An 18,400-nucleotide genomic window follows, 5' to 3' on the forward strand; every position below is an offset into this window, starting at 1 on the left:
TTATGAATCGATTTTATCACATTTATCAACGTACATGAAGCTTGAATGTTGAATTATTGATGCGGGCGCATTGTTCTGCATGGCAGACCTCTGAGACTTCTAACAGATGAGTCAATATTTGGCACTTTGGTTACCATGGAGAAAGTATTGCAGTTTGGTTTAACCATTTGTTTAACTATGTATTAAATTTGAAGAGCAATATTTTCAATAACCTCAAAAAGAACCATTTATGGTTCCCCAAGAACCTATTAGTTAATTTATGGAACCATGCACACTTGTTAGTGGGGTGGTTCCTTTTTAAAAAGTACCTAAAAGGTGCACAATGGTACCTTAAAGATACATATTGGTACCATAGGGGTACATAGAAAGGTACATATTAGGACCTTTTAAAAAGGTACTGTACAAGTGACAACTTTTGTACCTTTTTGTTTCGTCTATGGCATGATGTAGCATCTTTATTTTTAAGAGTGCAAATGGAGGATTGTTTTTAGGCGAGTTTCCAAAACTCAAGTCATTTGATTAAATTAATGTTGCTATAACAGTCAATTATCCAGTAATAATGTTTGTATAGCACCATGGTATTTACATTTTTCAGGGGCATTAGCCTATAAATATAATTAAGCTGTGAATTTTCAAAACATTATGAATGTAATTTTATAGATTCCGTTGGAAGAAAAAAGAAAAATAAATAAATGAAAACCAATACAATTATTTGCTAGATTATCTACTAAATCTCAATTTTGTTAGCCGGGGATGTTTATTTTATAGGCCTCATTTACTATAAATTAAGTCATTTAGATGATTTAAATTTCATAGCTTATTAGTTATGTGGATAAACAAAATAAAATGATCTCTAACCAAACTGAATTCAAGACTGGATTATGTAAGGGGCTCTCAGAAGAACAAATATAATCAGTTCTAAAGTTGAGAAAAATGTTAAAGCCAAAATAAAGTCAAAGCTATGATGCAGGTATTAATGTGTGTCAGTGTGTACCTCTTAGACCTCTTTCATAGGGTCATGAGCGGTACAGAAGAAAACAAAGCCGCTAACTTTAGCCATATAATCATGCAGAACTAGGATGGTATAATACATTTCATTTTTAAAGAGAAAGCAGAGAAGCTTCTCATATCTTTTGTTATTGATGTTAAAGGCCCCATGTCCAATTAACTTCTTAAGTATTTTGGCATAAAGGTATCTGTCACTTAGCCAAATGAATTACATGCGCTCATCCTTGAAAACCTCAAACTAAACACACAAGATTAATTTATAAAAAAAAATCATGTTAAAAATACTGTCTCCTACTGTGAATGATGTTGAAATAAATTCTCCTTTCATGGCTTGTTTAAACATGAACGCTTTCCCTGCCAGCATTTTTTAAAGAAGTTGCAATATATCAAATGAAAGATCAGACCTTTTGCTTTTCATCCTACCTTGATTAGTTCTCTTCTCATCACCTCTCAAATATGGGTAGGTTTCTTAAAAGAAAAACACCTAATTTTGAGCAAAAAGCTAAGATAATTAAATTTTTGTGAATAACTTTTTATAAAGCAAGAACTCAGAGTATGTTTTAAGGATCGCTCTGAATCTGATTTCTCTTACGTGAGGCGTTACTTCCAGGTTATATAAGTTGCGGATTGCCGGAAATACTCGTCATTGGCAGGGAAGGATTAGTCAATTTTCTTAAAAAAAAAATCAAAATAATTTACTCACCACCATGTCATCCAAAATGTTGATGTCTTTCTTTGTTCAGTCGAGAAGAAAGTATGTTTTTTGAGGAGAACATTCCAGATTTTTCTCATTTTAATGGACTTTAATGGACCCCAACACTTAACAGTTTTAATGCAGTTTAAAATTGCAGTTTCAAAGGACTCTAAATGATCTCAAACGAGGCATAAGAGTCTTATCTAGCGAAACGATTGTCATTTTTGGCCAAAAAATTTAAAATATGCACTTTTATACCACAACTTCTCCTCTTCCTCTGGCTGTGAGACGAGTCAGCGAAACCTCGAGTAATTGCGTAATGATGTCAAAAGGTCACGTGTTACATATATAAAATGCACATTTGTGGACCATTTTAATAAAAAAAAAAACTGGCGCAAAGATATTAATTAGTATCATTCGACATACAACAATGTCCGAGCGGTCCACTTTCTCCACACTTGTAAACACTGGGGAGTAATTTAGATACGTCATACGTGACCTCTTGAAGTGATGACGTATTACGTGAGGTAGCGCTGGCGCGTCACATAACCAGAGGAAGATGAGAAGTTGTGGTTTAAAAGTGCATATTTTTTCTTTTTCTTGCCAAAAATGACAATCGTTTCGCTAGATAAGACCCTTATGCCTCGTTTGGGATCGTTTAGAGTCCTTTGAAACTGCAATTTTAAACTGCATTAAAACTGTTAAGTGTTGGGGTCCATTAAAGTCCATTAAAATGAGAAAAATCCTGGAATGTTTTCCTAATTTCTACCGACTGAACAAAAAAAGAAATAGTGGCTAATTCGAATGAATTTATTTGATTTCATTGCGATCTGCTTTTGGCCAAGCAGTAGTTGTTTAGTGGGTTTGGCGTGGAGCTTCATGCTTTGCTTTTTTCTAATGATCATAATAATCATTGTACAATTTACAATGTATGAATTCATGTGCAATTGCCTCATTGTAAAATACCTGCGTTTTCCACTGAGATCAGGTAGTATTCAGTAATAATATTACTTTTGAATATTTTTGCTTTGATTTGTGTGAACAATTTTTAGCAATCTATTGGGTCGCCACCTGACATCCTTAAAATCTGGGCTCTGAAGCGAAACCGTTTGAGAACCACAGCTTTAGGGTTTGGCAGTGGTATCACTGCAGCATACCTGCGGACAGAAGAGGCAGCTGTGGAGTAAATCAGACTGTGTGTGTGGAGGTCTCTTCCTTTCACCCTCCCAACAGCATCATCCCGCTGCGCACAGTTTCACTGCAATGTGAATTACAGAGCTCCGCCTCCTCCTCCTGCAGAACAGAGAGAGAGAGAGAGAGAGAGATAGAGAGAAAGATGGGGATGTCAGCCGCTTGATGTTGCTTCTTGTCCTCATTTGCTAGTTTATCCGAATGTTGTGCCAATGTGTTGGGATCAGAGAGGCGACACGGATTCCTTTTGAAGTTTAAATAGATGTCTGGTGGTTTACCTCTCTGTCGCCAATGTGCATCTTAATTTGTGCCGTTTTCATCATGAACAGCCAGGAAAGAAATAAGCAGCATGGCTGATTGAAAATATTAATGTGGGGGTTCGTCTGTACTGTGTGTATTTAATGAGCTTTGAATGTAATTCCTTTCCACCTGTTTGGTAATAGTGTTCCTATAAATTTTCATTTTATGGGAAAAACCTAAAAATATGTTAAAGGAATTGGTATAAGGTATAGTCATCTTAAAGGGACATTCCACTTTTTTTGAAAATAGGCTAATTTTCCAACTTCCCTAGAGTTAAACATTTGATTCTTACCGTTTTGGAATCCATTCAGCTGATCTCCGGGTCTGGCGCTAGCACTTTTAGCATAGCTTAGCACAATCCATTGAATCTGATTAGACCATTAGCATAGCGCTAAAAAATAAGCAAAGAGTTTTGATATTTTTCAGATTTAAAACTTGACTCTTCAGTAGTTATATCGTGTACTAAGACCAACGGAAAATTAAAAGTTGCGATTTTTTTTTGGCAGATATGGATAGGAACTATACTCTCATTCTGGCATAATAATCAAAGACTTTGCTGATGTAACATGGCGGTAGCAGGCGTACTGATATCACGCATTGCCCGAAAATAGTTCCCTGCTTTTGAAAGTAACCAAGGGGACTATTTTCAGGCAATGCTTAATATCAGACCCGAGAGTTCGAGTCTAAAAGTTTTATGTGTGCCTCGGACATAGGTTGGGTATAATATTAGCTGCATCATGTCTTGCGTAATTTAAAACGAATGTATTTTTGCCGAATTGACCCTATGAGACTCAATCTATCTTGTGGGTGTGCATCGAGTCCTTTTCCAATGCCTCCACTGTTTGCCAAGAGCTTGTAATTTTTGTTGAGCCAGTCCTGTCAATCAATTTTAAATGCACATTTTACATTGGTGTTGTAGTCAGATAACAAATCCAAAACTATTAGAGCAACACCCCAAATTGGTTTCTTTCTGTCTGACTGGTGTGTGCAGGGCTGCTGATTGCACACACGTCGGGTACATTTGGGTAGTCGGGTAAAATGCCACAGGGTTGGGTCGGACTTGGATGTAATTTTCTCGGGTTTGTCTCGGGGTTGGGTCTTTCTTTAAAAAAAACAATTATGCACGTCGGGTTCGGTTATAAAGTGATTCGGTTCATTTTGGGTCACATGCATTTTTTTTTCTTATCGTTATTTTTTGGGACATTGCCTTTATTGATAGAGTAAGTAATTGAGAGATGACAGAAAAGTACAGGGTGGAGAGAGGGGTGTGGGATCGGCAAAGGACCTTGAGCCAGGATTCGAATTTGGGTCGCCGGAAGTGCATCTGCACCATATGTCCACTACACCATCGGATCCGACCACATACATTTCTTTGTAGACCTCTAGTCCTGATCACACTGTCGGGAATTATTTCTGCAATAACAACCTGCCATTATCCCTTACATAACAGTACATTAAACATCAGAAGATATATGACTAGAAGGGTCACACAGCGGTTTCCGATTCAGTTTGCAGATGAATAGCTTGTCGTCTGAAATCGGTTACGTTGCATCTTAATAATTATTTACAAAAGAAATTTTGAATGGAGTTTGCACGTTAAGCAGTTCGGGTTTTAATAACAACAGAAATTTGTGGAGAAGATAAAGAAGCCAAACAACACAAAGAGGCATATTAATACAGAGCTTGCCCGCAAGAACTTTAATTAAAACAGGAAAACAGACCTGAGTAGTTCTACGTGATCTAACCCCAGCATGTGCACTTTTTCAGTTCACTGTCAGCAACAATATTCGTTTCTCAGTGGCAAAAAAAGAGTTTTGTAGCTAGGTAATGCCTTCAAAGTACTAACATACAAGAAAAACACATGCCGTCTATGAATATTTCGCCGGGGCGTGCAAAGTCAGCATTTACACGACAATTCCAGCCCCGCCAGGTGTTGTTATCAGTCCAAAGGTTAAGGAAATGTGAAATGACATTTATCCAGTTCCCTATAGGATCTCACACCCAACCTTTAAATATCTGTTTATTCTCTGCCATGACTGGCCTCGGCAAACACGTCGAAATATTGCTGTGTGTGTTTGTGCCGTGCGCGGGTCCCATAGCTGCGTGTGACATTTCGACTCTGCAAGATATCTGCTCATTCGCTCCAGTCCAAATGTGCTCTGGAAGATATTTACAGCTTTAATTTTGTGGGCTGACCAAGAATGTGTTTCCATATTTTTTGTGAAACAAAAAGATCAGAATATTCAATTAGACCATGGTAGCCCTCTTCCCCGCATCCTATACAAACTCACATTGGATTACATCATATTTATGACCTCATACTTTAAACATTCAATGAATCTAATGGTACTGAAACATCCTGCTCGATTGCATCCGTTCTGAATGATTGCATGCATAAATGTGTCTCATAATGCAGCACGAGTATGCAATAATGCAAGATAACACATCTGGTTTGCAGGTAAATCTATCGCCCCCTTGAGTACTTATGTTATAGATACAACAATGCATAAAAAAACACTGTGCATATGTGTCAAAACAGAGTATATTTATGGCCTCAGATACTGTAGGAGTTTTGGTTTTGTTTGATGTGTTGCTTGCTATGCAGTCTTGAAGGTTTTTTGCAGACCGTGACATCCCGCATTTCAGTTCTATCTTTGTCGTTTGGCAGGGCGCAAGCCCCCTGATGCTAACTAGCTGCCAGGCTAGTAAAATATTAAGTGCCTTGGCTTCTTATCTTTGTACAGTGAGAGGCTGGGAGTTCGTTTTACTTTTAAAGGAGAGAACAAAAGGATGTGCATTGTCAAAAGGGACGTCAACCAATCATTGGACAACAATAACTCCGCTTAAGGTCAGTGAGTCAAACAAAATGCTTATCGCTGCGACATTTTAACACGTGGAGCCAAAAACTTGCGTGATATTTGCCTAAATCAGCAAGAGAGCCTTCGGGAACTCTCAAACTAACATTATTTCCTGACGTGCTCTCTTGATCCCTAAGCTAATTTCTGTTGTAGACTGTATTGTAATTTGGATGTGATAACGTGCTTTGTTATTTCATTAATCTGATGGAAAGGTTGACAAAGCTTTGCGAATCATCACATTGTTTTTTATGTCAATGGTGTTTTAATTAGTCTGTTAAGACAAATGAGTCAACCAGGTGCAATCTTAAAAATAAAGGTTCTTCATGATGCCATAGAAAACCCTTTTTTTGTTGTCTAAATGGCATCTTTAACATCTAAAGCACCTTTTTGTTTCGGAAACGAATCTTTAGCTCATTCCCGCCAGAATTTTTTTGAGATTTTCACAAAAGTTTCACACAATGCCTTCCAGGAAAGCCTTATTTTTGCTTGCTTGTTTTATCGTGATAACGACTTAATTTTCTTGTGATCTTGAGATAAATAAAGTTGTTTTCTCGTTATCCTGACATGATAATCCAAATGTCATAATGTAATTTTCTGTCAATGATATGAGTTGGGCACTTCGCCGTTACCACCCATGTAGCTAATTGCCGACAGAATTAATAAATAAATAAAGTTGAACGGTTGGATGTTCGTGAATTTAGGGACCATCTCTAAAGTAAAAATGTACATGTTTCTATCTACAACAGTGTTGTTTTTAGCAGCCCTTTTAGTTTTAGTCTTAGTCTTTTGGGCGAAAATGCTTTTTAGTTTTAGTCACATTTTAGTCACTTATAAACTTGATAGTTATAGTCAAGTTTTAGTTGACAAAAACACAAAAAGGTTTTAGTGAAGTTTTAGTCTATGAAAACGCAAAAAGGTTTTAGTCAGGTTTAAGTAAATTTTAGTAAAAAAAAGTAGTCTTTAACAAATGATTCTAGGTTTAAAAGTATTGGAAATGGGCTTAGGTTTGACAAGTAGATACATGTTAAACCGTAAGCTTACCATGAAATGTGTCACAAGCCGATTGTCGAGTAAATTGAATGTATATGATATATTAACAGTGTTAATATAATACAGCGACATGTAGAGAAATACACTCCACGCAAGTAACACGTCCTTGTTTGTAAAAGCCGATCTTCCATTGATCTGTAAATTTTTCCACTGATATAAAAAAGTATCTAACTAAGATGAACGCTCCTTTTTTTCCTCATTGTTCAGACATAACTGAAGATCTTGTGTGTATATAAAGTTTATCATCCCAATACGCAGTATTTAATCTTTAAATCGGATAAAAAAATCAGATAATGAAGTCAGCGAGGATGACAGTATCCACAGCGACGTGGTGATTGACAGATTCTCCTCAATACATTGTGTTTATCCGCGCTGTTTCCTGCCGATGTGCAACCCACGTAAAGTTGATAATTTTGCAAATAGCTGCAATTGCAGATTTCGAACAGAGATGGCGACAAAGAGGAAAAACGTCGGACTGCAGCTTTAACAGTTTATTTGAATAAATATCAAAAATCTAAAAAGTGTGCATTATAGCTGACAACCACATGAAAACGTTGGTTTTGTGACTGTTTGTTGACTTTAAGTCATTCCATTTAAATGCTGTTAAAAGTAGAAATGTGTATAGAATGGAGATACTGTTCTATCGAGTACACATAAGGTTTAATCACAATAATACAACTTTTGTTACCTCGAGATCATGAGAAAATTAGGTCGAGATCATGAGAAAACAAAATGGGGAAAACATTTCATTCTATCTTCATTTGTTTTTTTATAACCTCTTTAAGGTGCAGTGTGTAAATTTTAGCGGCATCTAGTGGTGAGGTTGCGAAATTGCAACCAATGGCTCAGTCCACCATTTACCGAAACGCATAGAGAAGCTACGGTAGCCGCCACAGGACAAACATGTCATCGTCGGAGACAACTTAGTAAAAAAGTTTGACACAAAATGGCGTTTTCCATGTAAAGGGACCCGCGGTGTATGTAGATAAAAACAACTCATTCTAAGGAAATTAAAACATAATGGTTCATTATGAAAGGTCTTTTCACCACTGATAATATAGTTTATTATAGTATATTATATTACATTTCTGTCAAGAGATCCTTCTAAAAGTTACACACTGCACCTTTAAATGTGGGTAGGTTTCTTAAAAAATAATAATAATAATAATAATTGAATTAAAAGTCATTTTTATAGTGTCGTGTGTTTTTTGATGCTCTCACAGGTGGTGGTGTGAATGTACAGTAACAGGATCTTGTTACCACTGTTTTAACAATACAACTTTTTTTACGACTTGCTTTGAAATTTAAGTACCCTGTTGACATTATTGACCTGAACGATACAGAAAGCACAAAACCCAAAAGTTTTCGTCTTTAGTCACGAGTCGGTGCGTTTCAATGTCTTTCCTAATCACACATACTTTATTCGGGTAAGCCTCTTATCTGTCCCAAGAACCACAGTGAAGCTACAGTTTGGCTGTGAATTGGAAAATAGGTCTGACCTTACCATGCCTGATTCACTCAACATTGATTAAACTGAATTTGCTCCGAATGATCAGGTCCAAATTACTTCTCCACTCGAAACGGCGCGCATTAAACCTACCGTGTCACCTTCAGTCTCCCTACAAAAGATTTTCTCTCCGAATAAGAGCGATGCCGGCGAATCCGCAGCCCACTGTGGCCCACATCTTTCCTGTTTCGGGAAGAGATGGGCAGAGATTATTCCTTTAAGATCAATTACAGCGCTCGCTGACTGAATGGTGTCAGCCTAACGCGCTTACAGAAAGCAAGGCAAGGAGGTGTTTTAAAAAAGAAACCGGTGAATGGCAGGCGTGGGCGCGCCGTGATCCAAATTCTGCAGCTGGTGCACGTGATTTTCCGGCTTAATTTCATCAGGCATATTTACGCTAGAGAAACATTCCCTGCGAGACAACAATTTGTGCTTCTAATTTCGCCGTGCACGATTGCCAATTGTTCTTTCGCAACAGTAATGGGTGAGCGTTCAGAATTAGGAGGTGGAGTCCAATACAAGCCTCCAATATGTAATGCATTATGCAAAACAGATTATGATCTCATTAGCACTATTTATAATAGCCATATCTAATATTTCCTTGAGCACACACTAGAGTATGATATCAGATATGATATGAGAAACGATACCATTTCTCTTCTGCACATCTTCGGCAAAGATTTATTAGCCTGTTGCTAAGCGAACGTTCCCTTGGGCACTACAGAGTAAGGGTTGATAGTCTCCGGTATGCATATTGGAGCACACGCAATTGTTTGCCGGAGGCTTACAGAAAATGAATATAACTAGTGTACTTTTAAAGAGTATAATATTATACGTAACACAATGGATTTACAAAAGCTGTAAAATTTAAACAAACTACTACCCGGAGACAATGTGCAGTCTGCACCCCTGTATTTGTGATTCTGTTGTTTATCGACCACATTGCTATTGTGACCGCTCTGTGTTTTGAGCGAAAGTAACAGACGGCAAAATGATCTAGTCGTGTAACACAAAGTATACGCCTGGCTGCTGTTTATTCGTCTCATTTGTACATTTTGATTTGTGTCTGCATACTAACTTGTGCCAGTTATGTAGATGTTGTCTTGACAGCCTTCCCAACCTATAAATGTCAGGAAGAAAGAAGGAAGAAAGTATCTACACTGAAGTGATTTTGTCTTTATAGGCTGACAAAATGTCTGCCCTAAGCCTTCCCTCCCTCCTTAAGGAACTGAACGCCTGTTTACTCACCAACTATAATGTGTCCTCGGTTAGCAACCAAGCTTTCGGCTACGACCGACTGCAGGAGACATTTTGGGAAAACTTGACCCATGCCAGTCTTTCAGAATACTATAAACATAATTTAAGGATGATTAAGCATCTGGAACTCCAGAACCATATTGAAATGAAATGATAACGGTTTACAATAAGGTTGTATTCGTTAACATGTTTTAGGTAAATGGGAAACAACCGTGGATCACATTTAAACTTGGGTCACTTGTGAGTACTTGTATATGAATGTGGAAGCAACATGCATTACAGCGCCTCTTAATGTGTGGGTCCAATTTTTACATTTTCTTTCATCATTTGCAATGTTTTTAGTTGATTCTTGAGTGATTTCGCAATCGTTTATTAATGTATGTCTTGTCCAAAGAAGTGAATTTGTTTTTACAGGGCGCGAAAGTGCAACCAATGCCGTGCGGCAACGTACCATGTGAAAACGGCCTTAACTATGAGCAAATGTGAAGCGTGTCAAAAATTTGGATGCACCTAACTTTTGTGCTGGTGCACCTAAAAAAAGTTAGGCACACCAGTGCAACCAGTGCAAAAAGTTATTGTAGAGCCCTGTTTTAGAAGTAAAAGTTTTTGCCATAAAAGCATCCATGCAATTAGAGGGTTTTGCAGCGAAAGACATCAAATTTGTGATAATAAGGCACTGTCTAAAAATATTTTTATTGCAATTATTGCAAGCGAAATTAATAAACCAAACATAAGAGCCACAAATAGTAAGGATTTCATAATTTTCTCAAGAGATAAAGATTGGTTGTTTGTTTGTGTATTGCAATGATAGTAGCCTGTTGCTATGTGATCGCTAAGGTGTTAGCATTGTGGCATGGGTGTCCTGGGTGGTTGTTTACTGGTTCAAGTAAAAAAAGTATATTTGCTCTTTATTTAACAGTCTCACAGGCTAAAATTGTAAGTCTGATTGCTTACAAAATTACGTATGTCAACTATTTGAGGTATAATTTATGTTTGCATCACAAAGACAACAATGAATTTGGTTTAATATGTAAGATTATGGTTTTGTTTGATCCTTAACCCTATTTTGAGCAAGAGTAATATTGATGCTGGCTTAACAATTGACCTAATGAGATCTCCTTTCAACGGCTTCATTTCAAATGCTAAATCTATTTTGCATAGGCTAATCATGTAAGAAATAAATAAAAGTCGTGTTGATTTTACATGCTTTCATTTTACCCTTGTGTGTTGGAGCCGAACGTCATATTAACCTCAAGCCTCAACATTTGAATAACTATGAATATACCAATTAAAAGACCGTGCTGGCACGGCAGACCTGAAATTAGTGAATATTAACCCAAATAGAGCAAAATATGTAATTGCTGTTATCTGCCGTCGGTTCGAAAGCCAATGCTGATAGAAATGCTCGGTGCTTATTATATCTCCATTACATCACCAGGCAGCCATGCAGTGTCAATTAACTTTAACTAATGAATTAAATTAACTTCTGTGGTAGGACTGACATTTCCCGCAAATCACAGCAATGATTGCAGATTACAGTGACAGCTTCATATGGGTCAACAGCCGCCTAACAAGCTTGCGTTCTTTGTAAAAATTGCAAGAAGTTTATTAGGAACCAGTGATGAAGTTGCATTTTTAAAAACCCAATGAAATGCCTTGATGCAATTTACACTGAAACAGGAAGTTAGGGCAGGATATGTTGAGTCGCTCCACCCCCTTTTAAAATAGCCAATAGCATTTAGTTTACCTCAAAACCTGGATTCTGATAAGAAACTGTGCAGAATGGTGTCATAAAAATTATAAATCGCATGTGATAGTCATGCGGCATCTCGCCGTAAAGCCGGTTCCTTGATTAGTAGTAAATCACCATCACCTGCTTTCAGATGGAGCAGCATTTACTACACAAAGCCGTAGTTCATATTGCAGGTGATATGTCAGCGATAATGAATGCGAAATTGCCCACAATCACATGCAATTTATCGTGCAGCCCAAATAAAAAATCATAGATCTGTATTGGCACACTCTCAGAAAAAAGTACAAAAGCTGTCACTGGTGCGGTACCTTTTAAAAAGGCCCTAAGATGTACCATTTGAGATCTCTTAAGGTACCAATGTGTACCTTTGAGGTACCAATATGCACTTTTTAGGGACAAAAGTGTACTTTTTAAAAGGTGACAGCTTTTGGACCTTCTTGGACCTGTTTTTCTGAGAGTGCAAAAGTGAGAGATGGTAAATTTTGAATGCTTATATCTTCTAAATGTAAATTTTGTCAGTGTTTTAGAGCACACTATTTTACAGATAGGCTATTCTTAGGGATTAAACATTCACACAACATTCATTCATCATTTTGATTTCATGGGGACCACATCAATAAAAGAGAACCGATACATTTACAAAATACATCATCTAGAAACTTAAATTATTTATATCTATTATATAATTTAGTCCAAAAAAAAAAAAAACTGTATTATGCAAATTCTGACTGTTAGTGCATAACCTAACTCTTAGTCACTCGAACACCTTAAAATCCAAGCTGAGCTCTATTTCTCACGTGTTGGTCGATGTTTCCATTCGCCTTGAGCGTGGGAGAGCTGAACATGTGCTTCGAGCTTTACAGCGCTCTCTCATATGAACTTTCCTCCCAGAGGAAGGATTCCCCACTTCGCTCTTTAATATCAAAGCACATTTGCCAACATTGAAAAAGCATTTCACAGTCACTTCAGAGGGCCTGTTGTAATTCTTTGAAGTGCTACGCACTAGAGAAGTATGGAGCAAGTGCATAGTTTACTAATAGGGGAAGAGGTGGGAAGCAAAGGTGGAGATAAGAAAAGGTAGATGATATGAGAGCAGGTCAGTCAGACTTATAACAACATTAAAGGGAATTTTCAAGCTTTTTCTGTCGCATCGTAAATAAAGGAGGTGAGCAAAATGGTAGAAGTGCATGTGGTTACATTTTCAGGTGTTTAAAAGAATTGAAACCATGTCAGTTTGATGTTGAAATGCAAAGCATTTTGTTTTCAGGGGTTATAATTACGCAATGGCAAAAAAGAGAGTGTATTGTTAATGTAGTCTCGGCCAAATAGCGTTGTTAGGCATGGCGTGAGTTCCCAGCAAGCAGTTTTGCGTTTAAAAGACGTTTAATAGCCGTCCAAACACATCCCAGACTTCTAAAGCAAGGCAAAATTTCCTCTGTCAGTGAAAATTTAATAGATGTTTAAGTGTAGGCATAAAATATAAAAAAAAAACAATAAAATAAAACATAAATTGAAATAAATTGAATTGAAATGAAATAAAAAAATAAATTATTATTATTTAGGTAAAACGGCATGTAACCAAATTTAAGGTTATTTTGGCTAGAAGTTTGTTATTCATAGCCAGACTACAGTATATCGGACAATATTATATTTCATAGGCGTTTAACAGTAGTAATAAAAATAAAAATAAATAAAATAAAATATTATTTCAGAAAAACGACATGTAACCTAATTTAAGGTTATTTTGGCTGGAAGTGGGTTACTCATAGCCGAACTACAGTATATCGGACTATATTATATTTAATAGGCGTTTAACAGTAATAAAATAAAATAAAATGAAATTAATTAAAATTAAATTAAATTAAATTAAATTAAATTAAAATATTATTATTTTGGTAAAACGGCATGTAACCAAATTTAAGGTTATTTGGCTAGAAGTCGGTTATTCATAGCCGGCCTACAGTATATCGGACTATATTATATTTTATAGGTGTTTAACAAAATAAAATAAAATAAAATAAAATAAAATATTATTTTGGGAAAACGACATGTAACCTTATTTAAGGTTATTTTGGCTAGAAGTGTGTTACTCATAGTCAAACTATATAGTACTATATTTAATAAACGTTAAACAGCAGTCCTAAAATAAAATAAAAATAATAATAATACATAAATATGTTTTAGTTTGGGGCGATACTGTGTCTTAGCCCAGCCTATTGCAGATTGGGGGTGTGTTCATAAACATTTTTAAAAACTGATTATTTTGAATATTCCCTGTACACACTGTACTGTACCTTTAAGGATACACATTATTTTGTAAATAACAATATATCCATTTGCTTAAATATAGATATAGTCTCTAAAGGTATTGTTTTTTCGGGTGCTGTTTTATGCACAATAGCAAGAGGAATGCTGTAAGTGACGTGCCGTAAATGTTTCTTCAACATGTATTTCGCCACAGCTGGAAGTATTTACCAAACAGCTTCAAATTTGGTGCTATGGGTTTCATATTGATTATTTTAAAACACATAGCAGTAATAGCAAATGAGATTTTGAAGCTCTGTGAAGAATATTTCTTGTGCGCAGTAGGAGGTGAAAACTGGTCAGGCGTTGAATCAGGATAAAAACATTGTGTAGGCATTTAAAATAAAGCAAAATCGATTTTTCACATTTGGCACCCACCATTAAAACAAATTATCCTTTTGTTCCAGAACCCAACCGGATTAGAAATCTAAATATGCGCACATTTTAAAAATACAGAAACCTGAGATTCATTTCAACTTAGTTAGTCAATGATCAAAGTCAAACTCTAACAGTATGCGACAAAGTTGTAGACGGCTGTTCTTCGCGTTGAGATCGGTATCGTACAAATTAAATCTCATTTTCAAAGTAATTAATGACTCTTGAGGTTACCAAAGTAACAGTTCCCTCCAAAAACGTAAAATATCCTGCAGTCACCAGTGTGGTGGAAGATAAAGCACGCAAGTTTCATCAAACAAACCCGTATTCTTTATCAGAGCTTGTCGTTCCAGATGGGGTAAAAATTGAAACAGCACATTACTGTACATAGATAATTCACTCTCTCTGTCTCTCGCTGGAAGGGAGCTCTTCATTGGAATTCAGCACGTTCATTCACAATGTTGAAAAGACACATTCGAGGGCCGATGCATATTTCTCCTGACCTTGGGAGCCCATAGCAACATTTCAAATTCAAGCAGAAGGTGGGGGGGTGCATGTTTCAGCCGGTTTGAGTGAGAAACTTGACGAAAAAGACCAGAAATGCTCAGAGGCCCTCAACGATGCCAAAACATCCGACTGTGTTGCTTTCTTGTGGTCCTCACCTCATACGCTTTTTTCTTCTCTTTGTTCCAGGAAAGCACTCACAGGTGGGTGAAGCTTTGTGTTGGCAGCAAAAGACCCCCAGCCTCCTCCACCTAGAGACGGAGAGATTGGGAACCCGGAGGGAGCGAGCGACCAAAGACGTACCGTTAACCTTTAATCTCATCAAAAGGCTCTGGAGGAGAGCGTTCTGTGACGGGAGATAAATCGGATTGACTCAGAACTGCTGCCTACGGAACCAGATGAGCGGTCCATTCAATTACAAGCGTATTTCAAAGTGATATAACGATGAACTTTAAAAGATTGTGCCCTGCAAAAGGGTGGCTCCATTGACCCGTCAATTCAGTGGCGACACATCTTGCGTCCAAAAATAGACACGCTTTGGATTAAACCAGGTTGCTGGCATGTCTTCAGTTGTGGCTAAAATGGCCGGACGGACCAGCCATCACGGTCAAACCTCAGCATTGGTTGTTTTCTACCTCTTTCTGACTGCGTTGGCTGCAAGGCCCAAAGGTCCAGGCCACACACATTTGAATTCCATCCGAATCGATGGGGACATTTCTTTGGGCGGTCTGTTTCCGGTTCACGCCCGTGGCCATGAGGGCAAACCCTGCGGAGAGATTAAAAAGGAAAAGGGCATTCATCGTCTAGAGGCAATGCTTTTTGCACTGGACCGAATAAACAATGATCACGAATTGCTTCCAAACATTACCCTGGGAGCTCGTATTTTGGACACGTGCTCGCGAGACACCCACGCTCTGGAGCAGTCTCTCACTTTTGTCCAGGCGCTGATTGAGAAAGATGGAACGGATGTGAAGTGCCAGGGAGGAGGGTCGCCCATCATTACCAAGCCTGAGCGAGTGGTGGGTGTCATCGGAGCATCGTCCAGTTCTGTATCCATAATGGTGGCAAATATCCTACGCTTGTTTAAGGTAAGAAGCATAATCATTGTATGTCTGGACCCCTATTGTGTTTTTTATTGCGAGTGTGTCTATGAGGTCATTTGCAGTATGGTTTACAACTCGGGAGCTTTAAGGGTAGAATTAAAAAATCTGTTTTGATCTGAATCCTCAAGATGTCTGTAATTGTTTTCACCATTTCAAGTTTCCAAGAAATCTTTTACAAAATGCTCCCAGGCCATTTGTCCGATTAGCACATTTTGTCTTTCATCTGTAAACGCTCTTGACAAGATGTTATCAAAATTTTTGACTAATACATTTGAATGAATGAAGACAGAATGCTGAAATAGATGTCTGCCTTGATCTTCACAATGCCTTGGTTTAAAACATAATTATGTACCATATCAGTTCGGTGTTACTGGTACGCATTTGTCAAAAGTTAGGGTTGTGCCGAAAGACGATACCATCGTGTATTGACGATCATCAGACATATGGCCGATAGCGAGCTTTTATGACAATAGTTTTATTACAGTCATAATAGTTTCACATTAACATGCGCATTGTGTGCTTTTCCTCGCATGAGAGGGTTTATAGGGCTTTGCGCGAGAGAGCTTGTAACGTCCGCGGATTTCTTCTTGCATACATCTGGAATTTATGCGTGCGTCTTGGACTCCTACTCAGACCAAAACGTGCGCGGCATGGACTCCTTCGAGCACCTGAACATGTAATGGCATGACTAGGACTAGGGATGCACCGATAGGATTTTTTTAGGCCGATTCCGATTTAAACAGACAACTTCTGGCCGATACCGATGCCGATATTAAACACTTGTATACAATACTATACAGTTGGTCTATTAGCTAGTTTATTTCTGCATCAAATTATTTTTACTGAACATGGATTGGATCTAATTAACATTCAACTGACCAACATTTTTTATTTCTTTATGCAGTTAATTAATAAACAATCGGTATCGGCCTTTCTCGTGCTATTGCCGATATGCCGATGGTATCAAATTCATAAAAAAATCGTCCGATAAATATCTGCGGCCGATACATCGGTGCATCACTAACTAGGACTCTTCCTCCGCTTGCACATGAGCTTGTAAGACTCTGACATTTCCTTTCACTAGAGAGGTTGTTAGGCGTGCAGGGGTTTAAAACCAGCAAGTTTGTCGGCACGCAGGAAATTTCAGAGCGTCTGGGCTTAAAAACGCGCTTGGAATAACATAATGGCATCAGTTTTAAGAAGGTTGCGGCCATGACAGTGATACCCTTAGCGTAAATTAGCATCTTTTTGTCCACCAATCCAGTGACTTAATGTGAAAAAATGAATGAATAAATAAATAAATGAGTAAACAATTGCCCCGCCTCCGATAATACCGTGTATCGGCGATCTCACAGGCTGACAATAGGACGATCTCAAAATGGGGCTTATCGCCCAACACTATTATGAACAATTATATTGTGATCTACAGCAAGTGATTTTACTTCAAATTTTAAAAAGCTTTACTTACAATCGTCACCAGTGTCCAATCTCCAAAAATATTTTGCCACTTGGGTGTTTGGAACGAGATGCAACCTTATGATTTCTCGGATGAAGCCAATACGAAAGTAATTTAAACCGCAATTCATCGACTGGCCACTAGAGGCCGCTAGAGTCAATTCCCATAGACCCCCATGTAAAAATGCCCAACTTTAGAGCAGAAAAAAATATGATTACAGCCCAGTACAAAAATAGTTTTTAGTGTGTATAGCTAATTTTGCTCTTCATGACAACTGTGAGGCTGCTGAATTTTTTTGTAACTCATCCGTTTAAATTCTATTAAGCCTTGAAGTTCTGCATAATTAAGGGCGTGGCCACTGCTGTCACTAGAGCCGAGCTAGGCGGGCGTGGTTTTAGCAATCAGCCACCTCAGCTTCATCCACGTCTTGCATACCCATTTTCGGAAATGCATGGAGACGTGACCAAGATGCCGGCGGCAGGCACCGCCTACTATTGGCTTCAAAAACGATCTTCAGAAACCTATGGGTGACGTCACGGACACTACGTCCATCTTTTTTTACAGTCTATCGTTTGGACCCCTTTTGATTATGTAGTGTCGAAAGCAATTGGCAGATGCTTTTATCCAAAGGAAAAACGAATTCAGCCTATGCATGATTTATCATCATGTGAGGTTTGAACCCATGAACTTTGCATTGCTAACACTATGCTATACCAGTCGAGCTACAGAAACATAGAAAACCGTGTTTTGATGGTTAAATCAATTATAAAGCCTGCGCACCTGTAGACCAGCGTGAAAAGTAGACCGGTATGCTGGTCATTAACTATGCTTAGCAGGGTTGCAGTCAATATAAGCATCTGAGATTGGATTTTATCTCTGCTGCATTTGTATCTTTCCTTGGTGTTTGGAATTCTCCTCCGGTAAGCGTAGTGGTTGGCAGTGTATCAGTTAATGTATAATTGATAACGGTGCAGCCTGGGATTTCTCTCTATCACTTAACACTGACCAGAGTCTGTAGCATTTCCCCGAGTCGCTCTCTG

The 18,400-nt window shown here is 37.9% G+C and overlaps 1 protein-coding gene across 2 annotated transcripts in view; it reads left to right on the forward strand.

Moving 5' to 3' along the window:
• The window catches only part of grm4 (glutamate receptor, metabotropic 4), a 233,237-nt gene that overhangs the window by 42,061 nt on the left and 172,776 nt on the right, over window positions 1–18,400 (forward strand). For both annotated transcript variants that reach the window (XM_065279718.2, XM_065279719.2), the window contains exon 2: window positions 14,991–15,889. In XM_065279718.2, the coding sequence (XP_065135790.2) occupies window positions 15,362–15,889 (528 nt within the window). In that variant the 5' untranslated portion in view covers window positions 14,991–15,361. The remainder of the gene's footprint in view (window positions 1–14,990; window positions 15,890–18,400) is intronic.

This window comes from Paramisgurnus dabryanus, chromosome 7, assembly GCF_030506205.2.
Source record: "Paramisgurnus dabryanus chromosome 7, PD_genome_1.1, whole genome shotgun sequence".
NCBI classification, from domain to species: Eukaryota; Metazoa; Chordata; class Actinopteri; order Cypriniformes; family Cobitidae; genus Paramisgurnus; species Paramisgurnus dabryanus.